The sequence below is a fragment of the Siphateles boraxobius genome, unplaced genomic scaffold (genome assembly GCF_051911475.1).
Source record: "Siphateles boraxobius isolate OS27281-9 unplaced genomic scaffold, OSU_SipBor_1 56, whole genome shotgun sequence".
In the NCBI taxonomy this organism is placed as follows: Eukaryota; Metazoa; Chordata; class Actinopteri; order Cypriniformes; family Leuciscidae; genus Siphateles; species Siphateles boraxobius.
Window position 1 is genome coordinate 10,293,766 of NW_027509182.1, and position 21,864 is coordinate 10,315,629.

Genomic DNA, 21,864 nt, shown 5'->3' on the forward strand with positions numbered 1-21,864 from the left:
AATGCGTAAAACATTCTGGCTTCCCCTTAACTTTGTTCAATGCAAGTGCCGTTTGCTTTAATATGACCAGTCATTTACGCCGTCATCTCCCGGGTGTTGATAGGTGAGACCTGAACAGCACACGTTGCTATCTGTGTTTAAATAGAGTTCTCTTTCAAGTCTTGCACTTAAAGGGATACTCCACTTTTTTTGGAAATAGGCTTATTTTATAACTCCCCCAGAAGTGGACAAGACCATTAGCAATTCTAAAAAAAAAAAAGACCAAAGTGTTTCGATATTTTTCCTATTTAAAACTTGACTCTTCTGTAGTTACATCGTGCACTAAGACCTAGGCTAGGAACTATACTCTCATTCCTGCGTCAACACTTTGGTCATTTTTTTTTTTAGAAATGCTAATGGTCTTGTCCCCTTCAATGATGTATGCTAAAAGTGGTACCGCCAGAACCGGAGATCAGCCGAATGGATTCAAAAACGGTAAAACTCAACAGTTTAACTCTGGGGGAGTTGTAAAATGAGCCTATTTCCAAAAAAAAGTGGAGTATCCCTTTAAACAGACAAATTCACAAAAGAAAAAGAATTGTCAATATGCGCGTCTTGGTGAGTATCCTATAGCAGACAGTCGATTATGTCTCAAGTGGAGGTAAACAGTCGAGAAAGACAAGGCATATGTACAGTATCAGAGTATTGGATTAGTGCATTATGTCTTTAAGTCTGGCTGTCTGTGTTTTGTATGTTAATCAAACGACAAAAAAACAAGGAAATCACTCACTGCTCTTGACGGAGTAGCTTTTGTAACTTTGGTAAATCTTTTATTCAATTTATACATTGAAGATTATATGCAATCTTGTTTTACATTTGATTACTTTCAGTTTCTATACCTGAAAACTACTGTTGGATACCTGCAAATCATTTATTTTATTAGTATCTTTGCTCTATTGTAATAATTTGTGCTGTTGCTTGTAGTTGGATTATTTGTTCTTATTTGACATTAGTCTTTTTTTTCCCTGTACATACCACATACCGAACCGTACTGAAACTGTGACCCTAAAATCGTGATAAAAACCGAACCGTGTTAATCTGAACCATTACACCCCTTATAATATATAGTTTGCTCTACCTCGGAAATTACTTTCCCAAGTGAAAAACATTTTCATAGCCACTTTTCCTTTTTCACTCTGTAATACAACAGATTATCGAAGTAAGATGGGTTTCGAGTTCCTACACCTCTTGTTCTGGTTGTGTGGATGAACTTACATTTTCGCTTTGATTTTCAGCTCAAACATGCCGAAGTGGTGGAACCGGCAGACGGACACCCAGATGGTTGAAGGAAAGGGTGAACATGACAAGACAGAGACATTGTACTTTTGATTCATTATGTTTTTTTAATTTTTCATTCCAGTGAGTTTCCACATTCTTTCTGTTCAAATGTTTTGTTTTCTGAAAGCGCTTCAAGAGTGACTGTGTGGGAGAGAGAAATGCTGTGGATCAAATTGTGAAGTCATTGTAATGATTTGGATGTGCATTAGTAAACAGAATGAAATGTGTATCAGCTGAAGTAGAGTTACACTAAGCTCTTGAAATAAACTCAAGTTTGTTTACCGTCAGGTATGTTTACTCTCACCTGTATCATAGCATGGAAGCTTGTGCATTTCCACCTTGATAAGAGCAGGTTACCTTTAGTTATGCAAGCCTCTCCGGCGGATTATCTGTAATACTGTATGTGTGTGTGCGTGCACAATAACATGATCAACATCTAAAATAGTTAAACCTCACAGCATTGGCTCTGAATAATTTGTAAAGAAATTAGCCTTGACATCATTTATGAACGCGTGTACGATTTTCCATCAGTTTAAAAAAATGTTACAAATGTATCTTACCACAAACCAATACATTATTCCTTGCAACTTTTGTCTGGGAAGGTCAAAATTAAATGAATGTGCAATGATTTGTACAAATAGTGGCACTTTTGTGTAAATGTATTGTAATTTGTGCACGATTCAAACACAAAGTGATCTTGCACAGACAATACAAATAAGTACTAATGAACAGCAAGATACCGTTGCAACAGTTTGATAGATATTTGTGCACACGTTTAAAAGTTGAAACTTTTAACCTGTTGAGTCAAAATAGCGAAGTTTACATGCAAACAAATGATCCATTAGTAATCAGATTGATGGCTCAGTCGGATTGAAAAGCATTCATATAAACACCACAATTGATCCGACTGTGCTCAATCCGAAATACATTTTGGTCGGATTGAAAGGAGTAATGCAGACCTGAAATAATCCGATCAATGGGGGAAAAATAAGCATGTTAAATGCTTGAATCTTACTATTTTCTCAATCTGATAATTCCTTGCGCACATGCGCAGTGTCGAACGTGTGTGTATTATATTGTTTTTTTATACGTTTATGACTTCAGAACACATGTAATGCACATGTAAATTAATATGTAAATCAGATTGCAAAGTTTTGAGTTCATATAAATAACTTTTAGAAACTGAAATCGGATCGGATTCATACGGTTAATAAAATTTGTGCATGTAAACATACCTAATGAAAACGACTACATTCCATTTACATTTAAAACAGATCAACTAAAACTAATACATTTACTAAATAAATAAATAATGAAAAACAGTAATTAGTGTGATATAAGTGTGACTTAAATTTAAGACCATTACATTTTTTCTAACAAATAAATAAACTGGATTTAAAATCAAACCACAAAAATAAAAACAAGAAACATTGAACTTAATAGTCAAACATCTTGAACTATTTCAATCATGACAATTGGAAAGTTTTTTGATTGTCAAAGGTTCTGTATATAGATAAAACATGACGCTCCACAAAAAATAATGGTGTAATCAGCAATACAATCTTAGCATCATAAGCACATTTACTTTACATGCACGTTAGTTAATGCATAAAATTAACAACATTTGAAAACAGATTTCATAAACCACAGTTTTTGTATCAATTTGACATGATATTGACTCTTCAGAACACTTTTTCTTTTCTCACATCACTGGAATGTATAGCATCAGCTCTTTACAGTGACATCAGAAGAATTATGCACAACAATAACATTTTGGGTGCGTTCTGGTAGCAGGAACAATTCCCTTTATAGTTAGATGGTATACATCAATAATAGTGTACATTTGACAGCAATAGCACAGTATCACCTCGACCAAATACATTTATATCTTGACACACTGACACATATGGCTTTAAGTTAAAAATAGACTTTTCTTTTGAATGTTCCTATTGCAAAGCATGCATGATTCCCAGGAAACTATACCTTGAGTGCACTTTTAAGTTGCTTTGAGTAAAAGCGTCAGCCAAATGTGCAATTGTAAATGGACGTTAGATCTTCAAGAGATACCAGATTGTCAGCTTTGTAAAGGGCAACACGTTTAATAGTTGAGTATTAATAGTATTTAATATAGTTGATACTAATATTCAATTTATTTTGCACATATTGGACTTCAAATCTGGAGCTTGCCTGAGAAACAATAACAGACGGCACTATTGCATTGTGGGTGAAGGGACAACACTAATGTGTGTAATACTAGGACTGGTTTAAGCGCAACTTTAGTTCACTGTATATCTATACACATGTACACATTCCTCCTACAACTGGAGCTCTAGTTTCGGCTCCAGTCGAGATTTGACATATCAAACGGGTTAGTGTTTAGGGATTGCTCTGATCTCCGTTGTGTCGAGGAGAGTCGTACCGCATGATTTGTCGTGGGGTGCCGTACCCTGACATGCCAGCTTGAGATGCTCCACGATTGCTTCCCATCTGCATCCCGATAAGACTCCGGCCTTGACGCAGCTGCTCCTCTGAAAACTCCCGCTTGTGGCCCTTGGTTTTCCTAAAACACAATTCAAAAGATTTAAATGCAGAAAGTGTGTTCTTAGAGGATGCATGCGATGCTGTAGCTGTGTTTGATTTGATTGACTACTGGCATAAAGTCTGGTCCAATTTGCAGACAAAGACGGCTAAGAAATTACAGGGAAACATCTGTGCTTTTGTTTGTAACACTGTTAGCACAACAGAGAATGATTTGAAATGATGAACCTTACCAGTAATTAAACCTTCTTCATAATTGCTCATTGGCCTTTTGTAATGTCACAATTGTAAGCATCGCTGCTTATTATGTAATTTAAAAGAGGTATTTGCAATCTAATAAAATCTTCTGCTCATGAAAGACGTAATGAAAAGGCCACGGAAGCCCAATTCCACAACATAAGAAAATAAATAGTATGCTTTAGTAAATCATAATTTTGACATAAAAACCTGAAATTATGAAAGTCATTATTACATAACAGTTAACATTATGATATTAAAGTCATTATTATGAGATAAAAAGTCAAAATGATGACAAAAAGTCAATTAAAAAGTCAAAATTAGGACATTCTAAGCCATAATTATGAAACAAAAAGTCAACACTGATACATTAAAAAGTCACTATGAGATAAAAAGTTGTACAAATACAAATCAAAATAGTATGAAATAGTAAAGAAAGTAGTGAAATAGTAAAGAAATACAAATCAAATAGTATGACGTACTATGTTATAATTATGAGATAAAAAGTTGTTTTATACGTCATTGTGCTGTGCACAAGGCTATAGCTCTGAAACAATCATACATTGATACATTGGCACTTACCAATAATTATTTGATTTGAAAATAAGCCCTCCTTTCATTTTTAATACACCAACAGTTCTTACAGAGCGTCTCTAGCACTGTTCACACTCTAATTAGCTACATTACTTTAACGCGCGATCGATTTAAAGCCAGCCAGACAGCCTCTGCGCAGACTACACCAACCAGGTACAAATAAAACTGTCTGATTGACTGATTCATCAGAATGTAGAGTAGATTCGTTTGCACACTGTTGGCAATTCTGCAAGCTCTTAACTTGTGATGGATGCATTTTGATTAGATCAACTTTCGGTTTGTACATCAGGGAAGTGATTGGAAATACATAGGCAACTAAAGATAATTTAGAATAAAAAGAGGAAATATGTATTTATTTTTAGATGTTTACACCAGCAGAGAAGGCTTTGCTGGCCCTGAATGTTTGCCCACTGGGGTCTCAGTCCATCCCTGGGCAGAGTGCAAATGACTAACACCCTTTCTCTGTCCAGCTCACCTGTGAAACCAGTCTTTGTCCCCGAGGTAATGTCCATCATCCTTTGTGAGAGCTTCACTTCCCAGAGCCGTCAGTGTCCTCTGGACCGCAGCCATGTCCTTTCCTTTGAAACAGACCGAAAGGCTTATGAACATGATTCCTGTGACACAACGCCTGGCAAAGGCATCTTGTAATTTCCTTTATACACCATGTTAATGACAGCAGAACCTGATTTCACCAAGTACAACATGTTCCTAGATCGACATCTTTGTTGATCCTGGACCAACTTTCCAATCAACCAATCAGATTTGAGGGACAAGTTTACAGTTTATGTCAAGTTTAGGCTTCCGGCTAGGGTTATGTGCTTCTACATTAGTGTTATTCACCATCATTTTACTCTGATTTTAGGGGTATCTTATGGGTGGGGATATGGACTACATTTTGTTGGACAGGAATGTTGTTCCAGGATCAGCAAAATATGTTGACCCCGGAACGGATTTAACTCGGCTAAATCCTATGCCCATTTCCAGATAACATAAATGCTTCAAAACAGTATCCATCACCTAGGAGGAAGTTAACAAACGTATCACTTAACAAGTTACTGTACGTTTTTCTACCATACCTAAGTTATGTTTAATATGAAAGATAATGTATAGTCAACTGATCATCACAAAATAAACCCTGACAGGGTGACCTTGATCCCAGTGCAAAGCTGAGGTGTTATGGAAATAATTCATGACGATATAGTGGAAAATGTATTTCAAGGGGCCATGAACTGCATTGTTTTATTATTTTTTATTACACTGCTCTGTGGAATACTTGATTTTGATTGTTCAATAGTGACATCCAGCGGTAAATTATTCCCAAATAACAACCGTTCAAAACAGAAACGCAGGCTCATCCGGGGTCACTGAAGTCAGCAGCGCTATACGCTTGCTAGGAACGTTTTTTCTTCGTGGATGTTTTGAGTTTGGGGAGCTAATAAAATATTAAAACTCAGTCGAATCAATATTTTATGTACAGTTATTTAATTATGTCATCCAGTATCGTGGACTCGATACCGTTTCATACAAACGCTGCTGCCATTTTGTGACTGTTGTTTTGTACACTGTTGGATTATGAGATACAAACAGGTACAATTTTAAAACAATATATCTTATCCCCATAATTATTTATGTGGCGAAATGCTGTGTAATAAGTGATATGAATGACTGTATACTGTATCTCTTAAATGTCCATTTAGTTTGAACTTGCCACGCTGCAACTGCTCTCTCCGCAGGAGCTTTGCGTTTAAAGACCTAATAAAATATTTCAACTCGGATCAATATTTCGTGTCTAAATATTTAGTTATGTGGCAATTATCCGTGTAATAAGCGGGATAATGTACTTCAAGCTGGTGGTTTTCTCAAAATAACCCCCTTCAGACTGATCAAGATCCTCATCATCCTGTCAGGGGTTATTCTGAGAGAATCACCGGGCTGGATGTACATTATCCCTTACATAATGTTTCCTGGGTTGCACTTATAATGTTAGTATGATTTTTACTTCAAAAATTGTCATAATTTAGAAATAAAAAGCATTTTTCCTAGCCTGATTTTAGCCTCTGATTTGAACGCTCTGTTTGAAGGGGCGTGTCTGTGTGAGACGTCAGTATAAACGCCCACTGCTGTGATTGGCTGTGAGACTTCAGTCTAAACGTCCTCTGCTGTGATTGGCTGTGAGACTTCAGTGTAAACGCCCACTAACCCCCTCTGCTGTGATTGTCTGTGAGACTTCAGTCTAAGCGTCCTCTGCTGTGATTGGCTGTGAGACTTCAGTGTAAACGCCCACTAACGCCCACTGCTGTGATTGGTTGTGAGATTTCAGTGTAAACGCCCACTGCTGTGATTGGTTGTGAGATTTCAGTGTAAACGCCCACTGCTGTGATTGGCTGTGAGACTTCAGTCTAAACGCCCTCTGCTGTGATTGGCTGTGAGACTTCAGTCTAAGCGTCCTCTGCTGTGATTGGCTGTATGACTTCAGTGTAAACGCCCACTGCTGTGATTGGCTAACAGCTTTACATATGAAAGAGCTAGTATTACATGTGGAACTCTTGAAAACTTTAAGCACGTTTTTACTATTACAGCTCTCAATGTTAACTACTCGTGAAAAGTGATAATTATAGCATTACAATTAGATCTATGGCATTAAAATTTAGAACGTGGCAGCAATCTCGTCATTGCAACTTGATTTCTGCACACTAACGAATGCTTCGTTAGTGCAAACACAATGTAAATTAGAGATTTGTTGATTATTACAGGAGGTTTTGCGTGTCACTGATAAACAAGCACTGTTTGATTGACAGCTCCAGCTATTGTGAACGGAGCGTTCTTTGATCGCTTTCTATATATAATTCAATCAGTTTAAATAATAGATTATTTACACCATACTAAGAGAAACAATGTGAACTTGAGTGTTTAGTCACTGGTTTGATTTACTGACAGGACAAATAACATCTGACTGTAGCTACATGAATCATTACATCAGAAATCACTGGTCACAGATCAGGCATTACAATGATCAGGGTTACCAAAGAATCCAGTGAAATGTACCGAATACGATTATACTACAGGGCCGTGAATGCTTGAATTTGATTGGTTGACATTGAACGTTCTAAGGTGTGCAATTATATTCATGGAAACGCACGGCTAAAGTAGTTAGGTCTTGACCGCAATACAGTTCCATATCACTTCGCGTAGTTGACTGTAATAATGGAAAATAGGATACAATTCATAAAAAGAAAAAACATGCAGCCCCATGTGCTTGATCTGCAAATTTCGATGTCTAACTTCACAATCAATGAAAACATGCAGTTTAATTTGAATAAATAAAGTATATAGTCCTATCTATAATCAATAGAAAATTAAACTGAATATATAAATTGATAGTCCTGCTGCATGGGTTTTCGTAATTATTGCAGATAATATAACAAATAAATAATTATTGATAGGCCTACTTGTTAAAAGGGCTTTGTGTTTCATTTATTAGGCTAGCTTACTGTCAATAATAGTGAAAAAAACAGCGAATGAACGAATTTATTAAAACAAATTGAATTATTGAATAAATAATAATATTGACACATGATTTTTCTGTCTCATTATTGCAACATCTCTCTCTCTCTCTCTTATAACTGCATTAATAACTGCATAAAGACGGGACAGACTTACTCTAAGGCCGGTTATGAATGTAATTTGATACTTATGAATGATCATGCCCAAACGTGTGTTCAGTGCGTTCAGTCTGTGTTCACAGTCGGTGTTTAAGACCTGCTACAGTCGATGGAAACAGTCAGTCTTAGAATGTTTCAGCAAGTCGTAAGTGTGTCTCCAGCATTAGTCTGCTATCAGTGGCTCAAGCTCAAACCTCCGTTACTAACTCCAAAATGACGTTTTGGAATTAGCAATGGGGGCATGGGATTAGGTGAGTAAGAAATTAGTCCTATATACAAGAGCGATTTAATGACAAAAACTTGAAATACATCATCTGAAAAATATTTCGAGGTGTGGTAACTGTAGTATAAGCAGAATAATGGACTCCGCTTCGCGTCGTGACCGCATTACCACCTCGGGTGTGCATTATTTTTCTAATAATTCGACAGCCTGTCGTCAATTATTCCTTACATAAAGAGGCATATTCCAGGACGAGTCGTTCGCTGGGCCTGGTAACAATAAAAGCTGATTTTGGACTAACAAGGAATTTTATAGTTCTAAACTTTCAGGATATTCTTATACAACCCCAAATCAGAAAAAGTTGGGACATTTTGTAAAATGCATTAAAATCAAGAATCTGTGATTTGTTAATTCTATTTAAACTTTTTTTAACTGACAAAAGTACAAAGAAACGTTTTCACTGACCAACATAATTCACTGAATTATGTTTTCACTGACCAACATAATTGTATTTTGTAAATATGAACAAATTTTGATTTTGATGACAGCAACACAGCCCAAAAAAAGTTGGGACAGAGACCAAATAAAAGTAAAAAGATTTTCCAAATTACATTATCCAACTCTTTTGTAACAGTCCACAATGAGCAGGTGAATTGGTAATAGTTGAGGGTATCATGTTTGGGTGTAAAAGTGCTTCTCAGTCTTTTTAAGGAAAGATGGGTCATGGCTCATCACTTTGTGCCAAATATCATGAGAGAATTGTCAAACAATTAAAAAAAATTACATTTCTCAATGCAAGATTGCAAAGAATTTGTCTTTATTATCTTCCATACATAATATTGTTACAAGATTCAGGGAATCCAGAGAAATCTCAGTCTGTGTTGGGTAAGGCAGTAGACCTCTGTTGAATGTGCGTGACCTTTGAGCCCTCAGATGGCATTGCACAAGATACCATCATGTTACTCTGTTAAATACAGCCACATGTGCCCAGGAGTAATTTGGAAAACCGTTTTCACTGAACACAGTCTGACTCTGCATCAAGAAATGCCTCTTGAATCTCTGTTACTGTAGCTGAGGGGCTAAGGACTGTAAGGTGCTAGCTGTTGCTAATGAGATGAAGCTGATACGGGTGTGCCGGTTAGAACACCAAAGTCGGAGAAGGAATCCAGTTCAACAGATTTATTTGAACAAGCATATGCAGAGGGGGAGCCAGATCCTATCAGGTTGAGTTAAACAGTGCTCTCTGTACACATATCAAGGATGAGCATGAATACTGGCACTGAGTGGTATCGTCTCGTGCTTATGTCCGTAGACGTGGGTCAGCATATATGTGTGTGGTCTGTAACAAACAAATAAAAGATATGCTCTAACAAACAATGCTTCTTCCTTTTTACAATCACATTCATAACAACATAAATAGCATTAAAACTACTGGCATCCCCCAATCGTCAACACAGTGTTGCCTTTGAATACAGTAGAACTTAAACCATACACAAAGCTTACATGATTACACTGTACTGGATGATAACTTAAATACTGCTATACTTCACATTAGCATCCATTTTGTGTCATCACTCTTTAAACTTCTCTATTCAGTGAACAACAATCAACTCAACTCGTGTAACATAGTGAAATTTACAAGACTCACTTTCTCTCTGGACGCACACAACTTTAACACTCAAAGGAACATAACGACGATCCTTTAACGGCATTCAGTAAGGGAATTTTACGGCTCGTTCTCACTGAAGATGACGGCTGATGCCAGACTAGATCGCACGCGCACTGTGCTCTGAAGCAATCCACCGAATGAGCTGCGTTCCGCCAAAGTAAGAGTCCCCGCGATCGGGAAGAGACACTTATACATCCATGTCACAAATCAGTGTCATTAGTGAGACTTTCTCACAGCCGCCCCCAAATTGCATGCAATTTGCTCCAGAGGAAGGCTCACTGTTCAGCATCTTCCGTGGACACTACGACGGAATGCTTTCCCTCCTATGAATCTGGGATAGCTGGAAGGGCGATGAGACGGGCAACTGGTCTGGTGTAGACTCTGTCCTTGATCCGGACATCTGCTGACCTTACACGACTATCAGCACTCTGATGTACCTTAGTCACTCTACCGACTGGCCAAAGAGCCCTGGGAAGCTGCGGGTCCATCATCAGAACAACAGAGTCGACCGCAAGATCCCCTGTGGTTATATGCCACTTCTGTCGAGGCTGCAAGGTGGGCAAGTAGTACCTTATAAACCTAGACCAGAAGTGGTCTGCCAAGACCTGACAGTGCCTCCATCTTTTCCTGCTCAAGCCTTCACTCTTGTTGTATACCACCTGGGGCAAAGCACCATCTAGCCGCCCCATCAAGAGGATGTTCGGAGTGATTGCATCCAGATCTGCTATGTTGGCTGAGCTATATCCCAGGGGTTTTGTGTTCAGTATCGCCTCGACTTCCAACAAGACGGTACGGAGTACTTCTTCGGAGACCGGCTGAGCTCCTATAACTGTATACAAAGCAGATTTGACCGATCTTATCTCTCGCTCCCATGCCCCACCGAAATGGGGTGCTGCCGGAGGGTTGAAGTGAAAGGCAATCTTCTGCTTCGCTACAAGTTGCTGAAGCTCTGAGGATAGACCGTCAAATGTCTCGCGAAGCTCTTTCTCTCCTGCTTTAAAATTTGTGCCCTGATCCGAGTAGAGTTCAGCCGGCGTCCCTCTACGGGCAATGAATCTCCTGAGGCTCATTAGAAACGAGTCTGAATCCAAGCTATGTAAGAGGTCCAGGTGCACCGCTCGCGTAGTGAGACATTTGTATATAATACCCCATCTCTTCTCAGAGCGGCGTCCCAACTTCACCAGGAAAGGCCCAAAACAGTCTACACCTGTGGAATAGAAGGCTGGCTTATATAGACGCAGACGGGCCACGGGTAAGTCTGACATCTTGGGCACTGATGGCTTAGCCTTCCATCTTCGACATTCCTTACAGAGATGTTGAATCTGACGGATTGCCTCTCTCCCGCGCAGAATCCAAAAAGCGCGACGCATTTCTGCGTATACCCGTTCAGGTCCAGGGTGACAGAGACGAGTGTCATAGTCCTGTATAAGTAGCTTGGTGGCTGGATGACCAGGATCCAGGACGATCGGGTGTTTAAAAGCAGAATCGAGAGCTTCAGCACGCCGCAATCTCCCACCAACACGTATGATCGCCTCCTTAGAGTCTAACTCTGGGGACAAGGTAAGTAGGCGACTACTATTCGGTACTGACTTGCCCTTCTTGAGGTGATGCCATTCTTCTGGGAAACAGTCTTGCTGGATTCTCTTGTAGATTGTCATTTCTGCTTGATGATAATCTGAAGCAGTAACAGCGCTACCCTGTCCAGCCGCCCCGTGCAGCTCACGCACCGTAGCCTCAACGAGATCCTTCCAAGTGTGTTGGCCTCCTTGTAGAGAACATGGCCAGTCACTGTTAGTCACAATACCGCAAGAGACTGACTTCCTGTATTCTGACAAATCTGAAACAGACAGCTTAGGTGATTGGGACGGCCATTCGTCGAGTCCCTTGAGGAGGAAAGGGGGCCCTTGGCTCCAGCGATTAGGCAAGGCAAGCTCCCCAAGAGTCTTACCCCGTGTGACATCATCGGCAGGATTCAGTGAGGAGTCCACATAACGCCAGGCGCTGGGTTCTGTGAGTTCCTGAATTTCAGCTACACGGGTTCCCACAAATACTTTAAAACGGCACGACTCTGACTGCAGCCAGGTAAGCACTGTGGTTGAATCACTCCAAAGTATAGTCTGATCAACCTTCAAGGTCAGCTCCCCCTCCAACATCTTTGCCAGTTGGGCTGCTGTCAGGGCACCACAGAGCTCTAGACGTGGAATGGAGTGTCGTCGCCGAGGAGCGACTCTTGATCTCGATGCCAGGAATGAGAGGTAGACTTGGCCTTGGGCATCCTCAGTCCGCAGGTAGGAAACCGAGCCGTATGCTTTCTCAGATGCATCGCTGAATATGTGGATCTGTCTAGAGACAACCGTTTGGCCCACATGAGCTGGAACATATGATCGAGGTAAGGTTATGCGAGGCAACAGATTGAGTTCGGCTTCCCACTCTTTCCAAGCTCTCTGGAGATCCTGCGGAAGGAGGGGGTCGTCCCAGTGATGATGCTTATCCCACATGCTCTGGACAAGCAACTTGGCGCGGGTTGTGTAGGGTAATATGAACCCCAGAGGGTCATACTGTCGAGCCAGAACTTTATACACGTTGCGCATAGTCAGTATGCCATAGTCCAGCGGGCGGTTCTTATACCCCAAGATGTCCGATTCCCAATGCCAACTAAGTCCAAGAGTTGATTCGGACAGACCTGTGTCATCATGTGAGAGCCAGCGCTCCATACTATCCGACCTTGCTTCCTTCGGCAGATGTTCAATGACACTGGGGATGTTACATGCCCACTGACGGATCTCAAACCCACCCGACGCCAGAATCTCTCTGAGTTTGTCCACCAACCCCCTTGCTTCAGCTGCAGTTGCTACGCTCTGAAGGCAATTATCGACATAGAAACAGCGTTCTACAGAGTCTATGACACCATCCTCTGGAACACTGTGATCTCTGGCATGCCGTTGAAGAGCAAAGGTGGCACAACAAGGTGAGCAGGTGGTGCCAAAGGGCAGAACTTGCCACTCGAAGGTATCAGGGGGATCCTCTCGCTTCATATCTCTCCACACAAACCTGAGAAGTGGCCGGTCTTCTGGCAGAAGCTGGACTTGGTGGAACATACCCTTAATATCTCCACTAATTGCTACTGCTTGTTGCCTAAAGCGCAGCAAGACACCAAGAAGAGATGCGCCCAAGGTCGGTCCTGGAAGAAGGGCATCATTCAGATTCAGTCCACGGAACTGATAGGAACAGTTGAAAACAAGCCGATTCTTCCCATTATGGCTAACTAGGTGATGAGGTATGTACCATGTTTCACCAGTCATTGAGATCTCGTCTGGTCCCAACTTCTTGACAGCTCCTGATTGTACCAGCTGGTTGATTGCCTCACAGTAGGCTCTGGCACGTTGAGGGTCCTTTGCCAATCGCTTCTCTGTACTCCTCAAGCTCGGTAGAACGGCCTCTTTGGATGCCTGGAACAGGGGCATGTCCTTTTTCCGCAGCAACGGAGTAGCATACCGGAGGATGCCAGCAACCTCTACCCTCCTTGTCTTTGCCTCCAGGTGCTCTACTGCCTCCTTGTCTTGCTTTGATCTCACCACCTTCTTGTCACTCTGGAAAGGCAGCACATCCATTTGCCAGAGTTTCTCAACATTCCTCATCAACTCTGTTGTCTGCGGTGAAACACTGGTAAGGAGGCACTGTTGTGTGCATGCTATCCACTGGATGAGGTGAGTCGGCCCCTGAAGCGTCCAACCCAGTCTGGTACGGATAGCTGCCGGTCCTCCTGGAGGGCCTAACCTCACTGGCTCGACTGGAGTGAGCAGATGGGGGTGATCAGCTCCTATCAATACAAGTGGCTTGACATGCTCGAATGGTTCGATAGGGAGGTCTGCCAGATGCTTATATTTCCTCTTCAACATGGAGATGGGATATGAGTGATCCGCCAGGCTGAGACGTTGTGAAGTGAACGCCTCTGCAACCTGAAAGCTTTTTCTGGGATGTGCAAGGGGTGATATGCAGAATGAGACGGATGATCCTTTCAACGTTTGAACATCCTGACGTATTGTGCGGAGGACAAGATCTTCTTGTCTACCTTGCAATCCAAGTCGGTCAACAGCTTCTGGCAGGAGCATTGTGCGTTCTGATCCATCATCCAATACCGCATAGGTGTCAAGAGTACGGTCCTTGTTCCGAAGAAGCACTCTCACAACCTTTAATAGGACACGAGTGGAAGTTGATGGACGGTCCAGGTAAAGAACCTCGGTACCATTGTTAACTAAACAACTCTCTACTTTGGGTGGCTCTGCAGTGGGACGGGTGTTCACACTATGGAGAACTCTCAAGTGCTTTCCTTGGCACAGGTCACAAAGTCTTTTGAGGTCGCACTGTGCGGCTTGGTGGGACCTCCCACATCTCCAGCATCTTTTATTCACCTTGATCCATTCTATGACTCCCTCCCTTGTCAACTTCTGAATGGCTGGGCACTTATTCAGAAAATGTTCTGAACTCTCACAATATGGGCAATACTGCTTTATCTTGCCTCTCCTTTTGAAATCTGAGGGACTCTGACCTTCTCGCTTTGTGGCCTTAGTATCTCCAAAGCTCTCTGCCCCATGTAACACAGTAGCCGCTGATCTACTGTGTCGCTTCTCAGCTTTGTGGCTCAGTGACCCTTGGACTCGGGTCTCGGATGGGACGTCATAACTCTGACACCACGACTCATACTGGAGCCACTCTGCCAAGTCAAGCAGGGTATGAGTAGAGCCAGATCGATGGAACATCTGACGGCGGAAATTTGCCCTCAACTCAGGCGGAAGTTTCGTGAGCAGCCGTGCAACGTGTGAGCCGCATCTCAGCTCAACTTCTCCATCAGAGCCCAGGGTCTTCAACATGCCCACTAGCGACTGAACATGCAAAGCAAACTTCTCAAAGGCTGCTGTATCTCCCCGCCTTATCTCTGGTGAGTCCATGACAGCAGCAATTCTCTTTAAGGCGACGTGATGTGGCTGACCAAACTTCTCATTCAATGCGGCCATTGTATCGGAGAACGGCATACGCGAATTGATGTATGAGTCAGCTATAAGGCAAGCCTCCTCCAACCTCAGATGGTCCACAAGAACCTGATATTTGAAGAGCTCAGTGGCGTCCCTTGGCAACAGATTGGTTAGGGCGAGCTTCAGGCGGGAGAATTCCATGGGGTCCCTATGGATGAAGAGGGGAATTTTCGGTGTTGGCCCATGGTATTCCTTTTCCTTCACCATAGCTGATGAAGGCCGATATGGTACTTCTTGAGAGGGGGTACGATGACTCATATGAGGTCCTGGTACGTGTTTAGGCGGAGGCCCAGATTTAGCTGGGTTCATGACAGAAGGAGAGTTGATGCCTGGTGAGTAATACTGCGACCAGTGAGTCAGAGGCTGAGTATCATGAAGAGTCCTAGCTGGTGGTCTCTTAGGGGTTGAAGAAAGATGACTTCTAGTTGCTGAGTTAGATGCAGCACTATCTCTGAGTAGCTGGAGTTCCTTCATCATTCTATCAATCATAGTGACCATCTGTGTCTCCTCACCCTCTGGAGGCATTGACGGTGGTTCAGCAGAGGGCCATGGTGGAGGCGGTAGCCAGTCGTCATACTCCTCTTCTTCTTCCCCTCGGGTCGGAAAGTGATCCTCTAGAGGAGGGGGTGGTACTGGCCACGATTCTTGACGTGCCCTCTGCAGTGTCTTAACTGAGGCTACAGGAGAATGCGTTTCCCTCTGGATCCCCCAAAACCGTGCACGACCGATCTGCCTGCTCTCTTCTGGTCGATATAATGATGTGTTCTCTCTACGCATCTCATACAGCTCATTTCCGTCTTCTGCATAGGGTGTCAGAGTGTCTGTCCACTCCGCACGTCGGCCAGTCGAACGTATATCATAGCTGGGAGAGTACTCTTCGTCGTGCTCACTAATATCGGAGTCCCACTGAACCTGACGAGGGGACCTTGTGACATGTGCACTTTCAGCGGGCGTCATCATAACCGCTCCCTCATGATGAGAGCTCCACCCCTCTAGCCCTTGCATATGCTGTAACGAACTTGTATGAGGTGAAACATGTGTCTGTTGGCTCACTGGACCAACCTCATAATCCTCAAGATACTGCGGCGGTCTCCGCTGCCTCTTAGGTCGAGTCGATGGGATCCAGGATGCTTCACCGCTTTGTTGCATGTTCCCGGAACAGCTTGTATCCGGCTCGAAGGACCAATGTAGCTGAGGGGCTAAGGACTGTAAGGTGCTAGCTGTTGCTAATGAGATGAAGCTGATACGGGTGTGCCGGTTAGAACACCAAAGTCGGAGAAGGAATCCAGTTCAACAGATTTATTTGAACAAGCATATGCAGAGGGGGAGCCAGATCCTATCAGGTTGAGTTAAACAGTGCTCTCTGTACACATATCAAGGATGAGCATGAATACTGGCACTGAGTGGTATCGTCTCGTGCTTATGTCCGTAGACGTGGGTCAGCATATATGTGTGTGGTCTGTAACAAACAAATAAAAGATATGCTCTAACAAACAATGCTTCTTCCTTTTTACAATCACATTCATAACAACATAAATAGCATTAAAACTACTGGCATCCCCCAATCGTCAACACAGTGTTGCCTTTGAATACAGTAGAACTTAAACCATACACACAGCTTACATGATTACACTGTACTGGATGATAACTTAAATACTGCTATACTTCACATTAGCATCCATTTTGTGTCATCACTCTTTAAACTTCTCTATTCAGTGAACAACAATCAACTCAACTCGTGTAACATAGTGAAATTTACAAGACTCACTTTCTCTCTGGACGCACACAACTTTAACACTCAAAGGAACATAACGACGATCCTTTAACGGCATTCAGTAAGGGAATTTTACGGCTCGTTCTCACTGAAGATGACGGCTGATGCCAGACTAGATCGCACGCGCACTGTGCTCTGAAGCAATCCACCGAATGAGCTGCGTTCCGCCAAAGTAAGAGTCCCCGCGATCGGGAAGAGACACTTATACATCCATGTCACAAATCAGTGTCATTAGTGAGACTTTCTCACAGTTACGCAAGGAGAAAACTTTACATCGGTTCTATGTGGAGATGCCGGCGAGTTCTCTGGGCCTGAGCTCATCTCAGATGCTCTAGAAGACAGTGGACATGTGTGCTGTGGTCAGATGAGTCCATGTTACAGCTTGTTTTTGGGAGAAAATGGAATCAAGTTCTCAGTCCCAAAGATGAAAGGGACCAACCAGACTTTCACCAGCGACAGGTCCAAAAGCAAACATCTGTGCTGGTATTGATGTGCATCATTGCAAACGGTATGGGTAACTTGCATTATTGTGAAGGTACCATTGACATGGAGGCATGTATTTGGATTGTACAGAGACATAAACTACCATCAAGATGACATCTTCACTGGGAAGCAAGACAATGCCAGGCCTCATTCTGCACATGCTAAAACTGAGTGGTTTGTAGTCTCTTATGGAAAATGTATGACCCATCATGAAAAGGAGAATCAGGCAATGATGACCACAGACTGTTGAGCGGCTGTCTTGTATCAGACAAGATTGGGCAAATATTCCACTAGCAAAACTCCAACAATTAGTATCCTCAACTCTCAAATGATTAAAAAGTGTAATTAAAAGGAAAGGTGAAGTGACACATTGGTAAACATGTCTCTGTCCCTACTTTTTTGGGGTGTGTTGCTGCCATCAAAATTTGTTCATATTTACAAAATACAATTATGTTGGTCAGTGAAAACATTGGAAAACTTTTCTTTGTACTTTTGTCAGTTAAAAAAAGTTTTAATAGAATTAACAAATCACAGATTCTTGATAATATAATGACCTCTTATATGTCAAAACCTCAAGGAAAATTGTATTTCTCATTCCTTGACCCCTTTAAATGTAAATTTTACTTTATTCTACTGACTTTCTACAGTACATTTGGGGCGGTACATTTTTTAAATGCTTTTGAAAGAGGTCTCATTCTCACAGAAGCTGCAATTATTTGATCAAAAATATAGCAAAAACAATATTGTGAAATATCTTTACACTTTAAAATCTAACATATTTGAATATATTTTAAAATATAAACTAATTGAACCATCAATACCACTAAATTACCACTAAACTAACTGTTGTGTGCGAGTGTGATTGTGTGTGTGTGTGTGTGTGTGTGTGTGTGTGTGTGTGTGTGTGTGTGTGTGTGTGTGTGTGTGTGTGTGTGTGTGTGTGTGTGTGTGTGTGTGTGTGTGTGTGTGTGTGTGTGTGTGTTTTACCTTCCCAAAGATCAACAGTTTGGAATATGTCTCCCCTGTTAACACCATATTCTTCAGCAGCCTGCAGGAACTGAGAAATCTTCTCCATTTGTTTAAAGACCATTTTAGTTTCTGTAATTTTCTTAATTGGTTCCTCACCGCTGGGGTATAGACTGTTGATGAGCCGGCAGAGAATCTGGGATGGGGTTAAGAGAGGGAAGGGAAAAAGGAGGAACATGTATCATTTAGATTCTGTCAGATTCTTAGTCCTAGTGATGACTAAAGCTTTGCGCTGGGGACTCGGGGTCCTGATCACCCTGTCAGGGTTTATTCTGCGATAACAAGCGTCTGGATTTACTTTATACTTTACGTAACCAATTTAGTTAAGCCTGGAATACATTACACGACTTTTGTCGAGATTTTTGTCTGATTTGCAGTCTGGACAAGTCAACACTAACTGACGAAAGTAAGAGCCAGTCTGCAGACTTGGGGAAGTCGAAGTTCACAGACTTCACAGAAAATGGCATAGTGTATTATGGGCAGAGATGTTTTGGCATTTTTGGGCAGAGATTTTTTAGCTTCAGACTTCAATTCCATCCATTCTGAAGATTTTTGATATTTTTAGCTGATTTTAGAACATGCTCAATAAATTTTCACTTGTCATGCATCTCCTATATGATGCCTAGTTTTTCTCTGTAACAATTTACAAAGTCAACAAGTGTATGATGCCTTTACATGTTAATGTTTACATGCAAATTCATCTAAAGGAAGTTGTGTGGTATTAAGACAATTTCATGGCAACACAGTATGTACTTATTACTTGTAATAAGACTTGTGTACTTGTCCATCATCAGCAAAGTGAACAATTTCAGTGCATAGTATGCGACTTTGGATGCAACCATAAATTTAAACTAATGCCCGGTTTACAGCTGGTATTAAGATGCGTTTTGGTCGATTAGATCACAAGTAGACGAGGGAGACTCTTTCCCATTTACACCTGGTGTTTTAATCTGTTTCTTTTGTCCACTTTCAACCACTTCTGTCCTGATTTCTTCGAGGGGAGCGTCTATGGGCGGTAAATGTATGGGGACGACTGAAAAACAAATGGAGAGCATCGGCTTTAGTTTCTGCTCTGACAGATGCAAGATCACACCGAACACTGTGAGTGTGTGTTAGAAATCAGGAACGCTGAGAGAACATTGTGATCGGTACGTTTTTCCTCTTCAATCCAAACTTGAGTCTCCAGCCGACAAAGTTTATATCCCGTCTGGCTAGAGCTCTTCCCATAATGTTTACACTTTAGTTCAGTAGACGGAGAGTAGACGGTCTTCTGTGTACAAAAGCAATCCGGTCGAATGTGTTTTCCACTACCTCTGGAAGTGTTTGAAAGTGGACAAGCTCAAAGCGTTTTAGACCCCGTTTACACCTGTATTTAGTGTCGTCCACTTGTGATCCGATCGACCAAAACACATTTTAATACCAGCTGTAAACAGGGCCAAATGTATAAACAGGGCCATACATTAGCACACGACAACACTGTAAAAAAAAATGTTTTAACGCTGCAAAAAAAAACATTATTGGAGTATGTTTATAAGAATATACAATTTCTGTCTTTCTACTTCAAAATTTTACGTTACCTGCCATTTCTTTTTAATTATTTGAGAAATTTACTAGCAATTTTTTAGTAAAAATGGTTTCTAAACCAACATTTTCACACCTCCACAAAGGTTTTTTTGTGTACCGTGTCATAATCATAGTGAGATAATGAGGACGTAGTATAGATAATATTACCGTGCTAGGTGGTTATTATTCCAAAAAAAAATAAAGATTCCAAAAGGGGGTTTCCACAAAGAACCTTTCAGCGAACAGTTTTAAAATAACTTTTTATCTTAATGTGATCTATTCTAAAGAATCTTTTTCCACTATAGAACTATTTGTGCATGGGAAAAATTCAATGGATGTAAAAGATTCTTCATGGAATCATAGACGCCAATATGGAACCTTTATTTTTAAGTGTGTATCTAATGACTATTGTAGTGTTGTTTCAGGCTCCCCTACTTAAAAATGAGTTGCTGACATTAATATAACCAAGGTTACTGGAATGTTCGATCTAGAGTTTAAGTTCCTTCCCCATTCCATTTCCAGCACATACTGTTCCACTCGTGAGCCATTTCTGGAAGTTCTGTTTGCCAGGTTCCGGTCGCTCCAAGTCATCACCACACTGGATCAGGATCCATTCCACAAGCCGAGTCTCCAACTCCACATTATACTTCTGGTCAATCTTCTCTTGGACCTCACGACTGAGCCCATAGCTTGGTCCCCTGTTTGCCATGGCAGCACACATTAACACTGACCTGCAGTGGTGATAATCTGAAACACACACACACACACACACACACACACACACATATGACTGAATAGACTAGATTTTATTTTCAAACACTATATGCCTATAGACTATGTAAAATAGATTAGAGCATTGGTTACTGCTTACTCTGAGACTATAACCCTATTGACAAATATTTTTGCCCATGTTTAACTGGAACTAAATGGCCTAAATTGATCAATTTGATAACGCCATACAAAAAAACTGATGTATTTTTTTAATCTTCCATTGGTTTCCATGCAACACACGTCGAGTCGATCCGAAACATGAACGAGCAAAATCATCATATTATTTGCGCTGGTTTAAATCTACTACAATCTCAATTTGATCGAGATTATCAACAACAAACTGATCAAAACGTCAATTTGAGCCTGACGCACTCTAGTAAAAAAATGACAATAGGCAACTGCGCATCACTAACTGATAGTGTAATGCAGTGTAATTTTCCGACAATGCAGTGAGATATTATGCATCTACTCACTATGATGGAGGCTGTTTGTTGTTTTCCTCGCCCGTGTAATGTCCGTCTGTTGGCACCATGGATGAGCACTCGAAGGGCCAGTGGAGGGGGAGGGACTGGAACCAGCTCAGCATCCGTCAAACCAGAGCATCACGCGTGCTCGCTGATGGAGAGAGGGTTGGCTAGGAGCTGGACAGTAAGTGTTACGTAAAACTCAAGGTTGCGCGCATCAATGGCTTGACATGTTGCAGTGTGACTGTAAAAACGCGTAAAGCAGCGAGCCAAAAAAGGCATCCGGAAAAATGGCTTGTGTGCGTATTAAAGCATCAGTGTCAGTGTGTGTACATGAAAAGTAGGCCATGAAGAACACGGTCTCTATATGCTATAGGCTATATGCAGTCGGGCATGATGCAGTAAGGGCACGCGTGAAATGATGCCATCTTTACTTTACTCTAATCAACTCTAGGCTCAAATGCAGAAATGTCTCTTCATACGCATACTCTTCTGAAATGCTGAACATTATAT

At 41.5% G+C, this 21,864-nt stretch overlaps 2 protein-coding genes across 5 annotated transcripts in view; one reads left to right on the plus strand and one right to left on the minus strand.

Moving 5' to 3' along the window:
- Positions 1-1,604, plus strand: part of LOC143715071 (uncharacterized) — a 23,938-nt gene extending 22,334 nt beyond the window's left edge. For all 4 annotated transcript variants that reach the window (XM_077206684.1, XM_077206685.1, XM_077206682.1 and 1 more), the window contains exon 19: positions 1,275-1,604. In XM_077206684.1, the coding sequence (XP_077062799.1) occupies positions 1,275-1,325 (51 nt within the window). In that variant the 3' untranslated portion in view covers positions 1,326-1,604. The remainder of the gene's footprint in view (positions 1-1,274) is intronic.
- tagln3a (transgelin 3a) lies at positions 1,363-21,614 on the minus strand. Its single transcript, XM_077206686.1, has 5 exons — positions 21,361-21,614; positions 20,646-20,863; positions 18,515-18,689; positions 5,162-5,264; positions 1,363-3,877 (listed from the first exon to the last, which is right to left on the minus strand). The coding sequence occupies exons 2-5, from the start codon at positions 20,835-20,837 to the stop codon at positions 3,694-3,696; spliced, it is 654 nt and encodes a 217-aa protein (XP_077062801.1). The 5' UTR covers positions 20,838-20,863; positions 21,361-21,614; the 3' UTR covers positions 1,363-3,693.
- Positions 21,615-21,864: the final 250 nt, after the last annotated feature.

What these genes read in the sequence shown, in the direction of transcription:
- tagln3a (XM_077206686.1), bottom strand. Translation starts at nt 20,837, where the DNA reads ATGTGTGCTGCCATGGCAAACAGGGGACCAAGCTATGGGCTCAGTCGT. An exon ending in AACTGTTGATCTTTGGGAAG is followed by an intron (nt 5,265 to 18,514) that starts GTAAAACACACA and finishes TCTGTTTCAAAG; the next exon opens with GAAAGGACATGGCTGCGGTC. An exon ending in GACAAAGACTGGTTTCACAG is followed by an intron (nt 3,878 to 5,161) that starts GTGAGCTGGACA and finishes ATTGTGTTTTAG; the next exon opens with GAAAACCAAGGGCCACAAGC.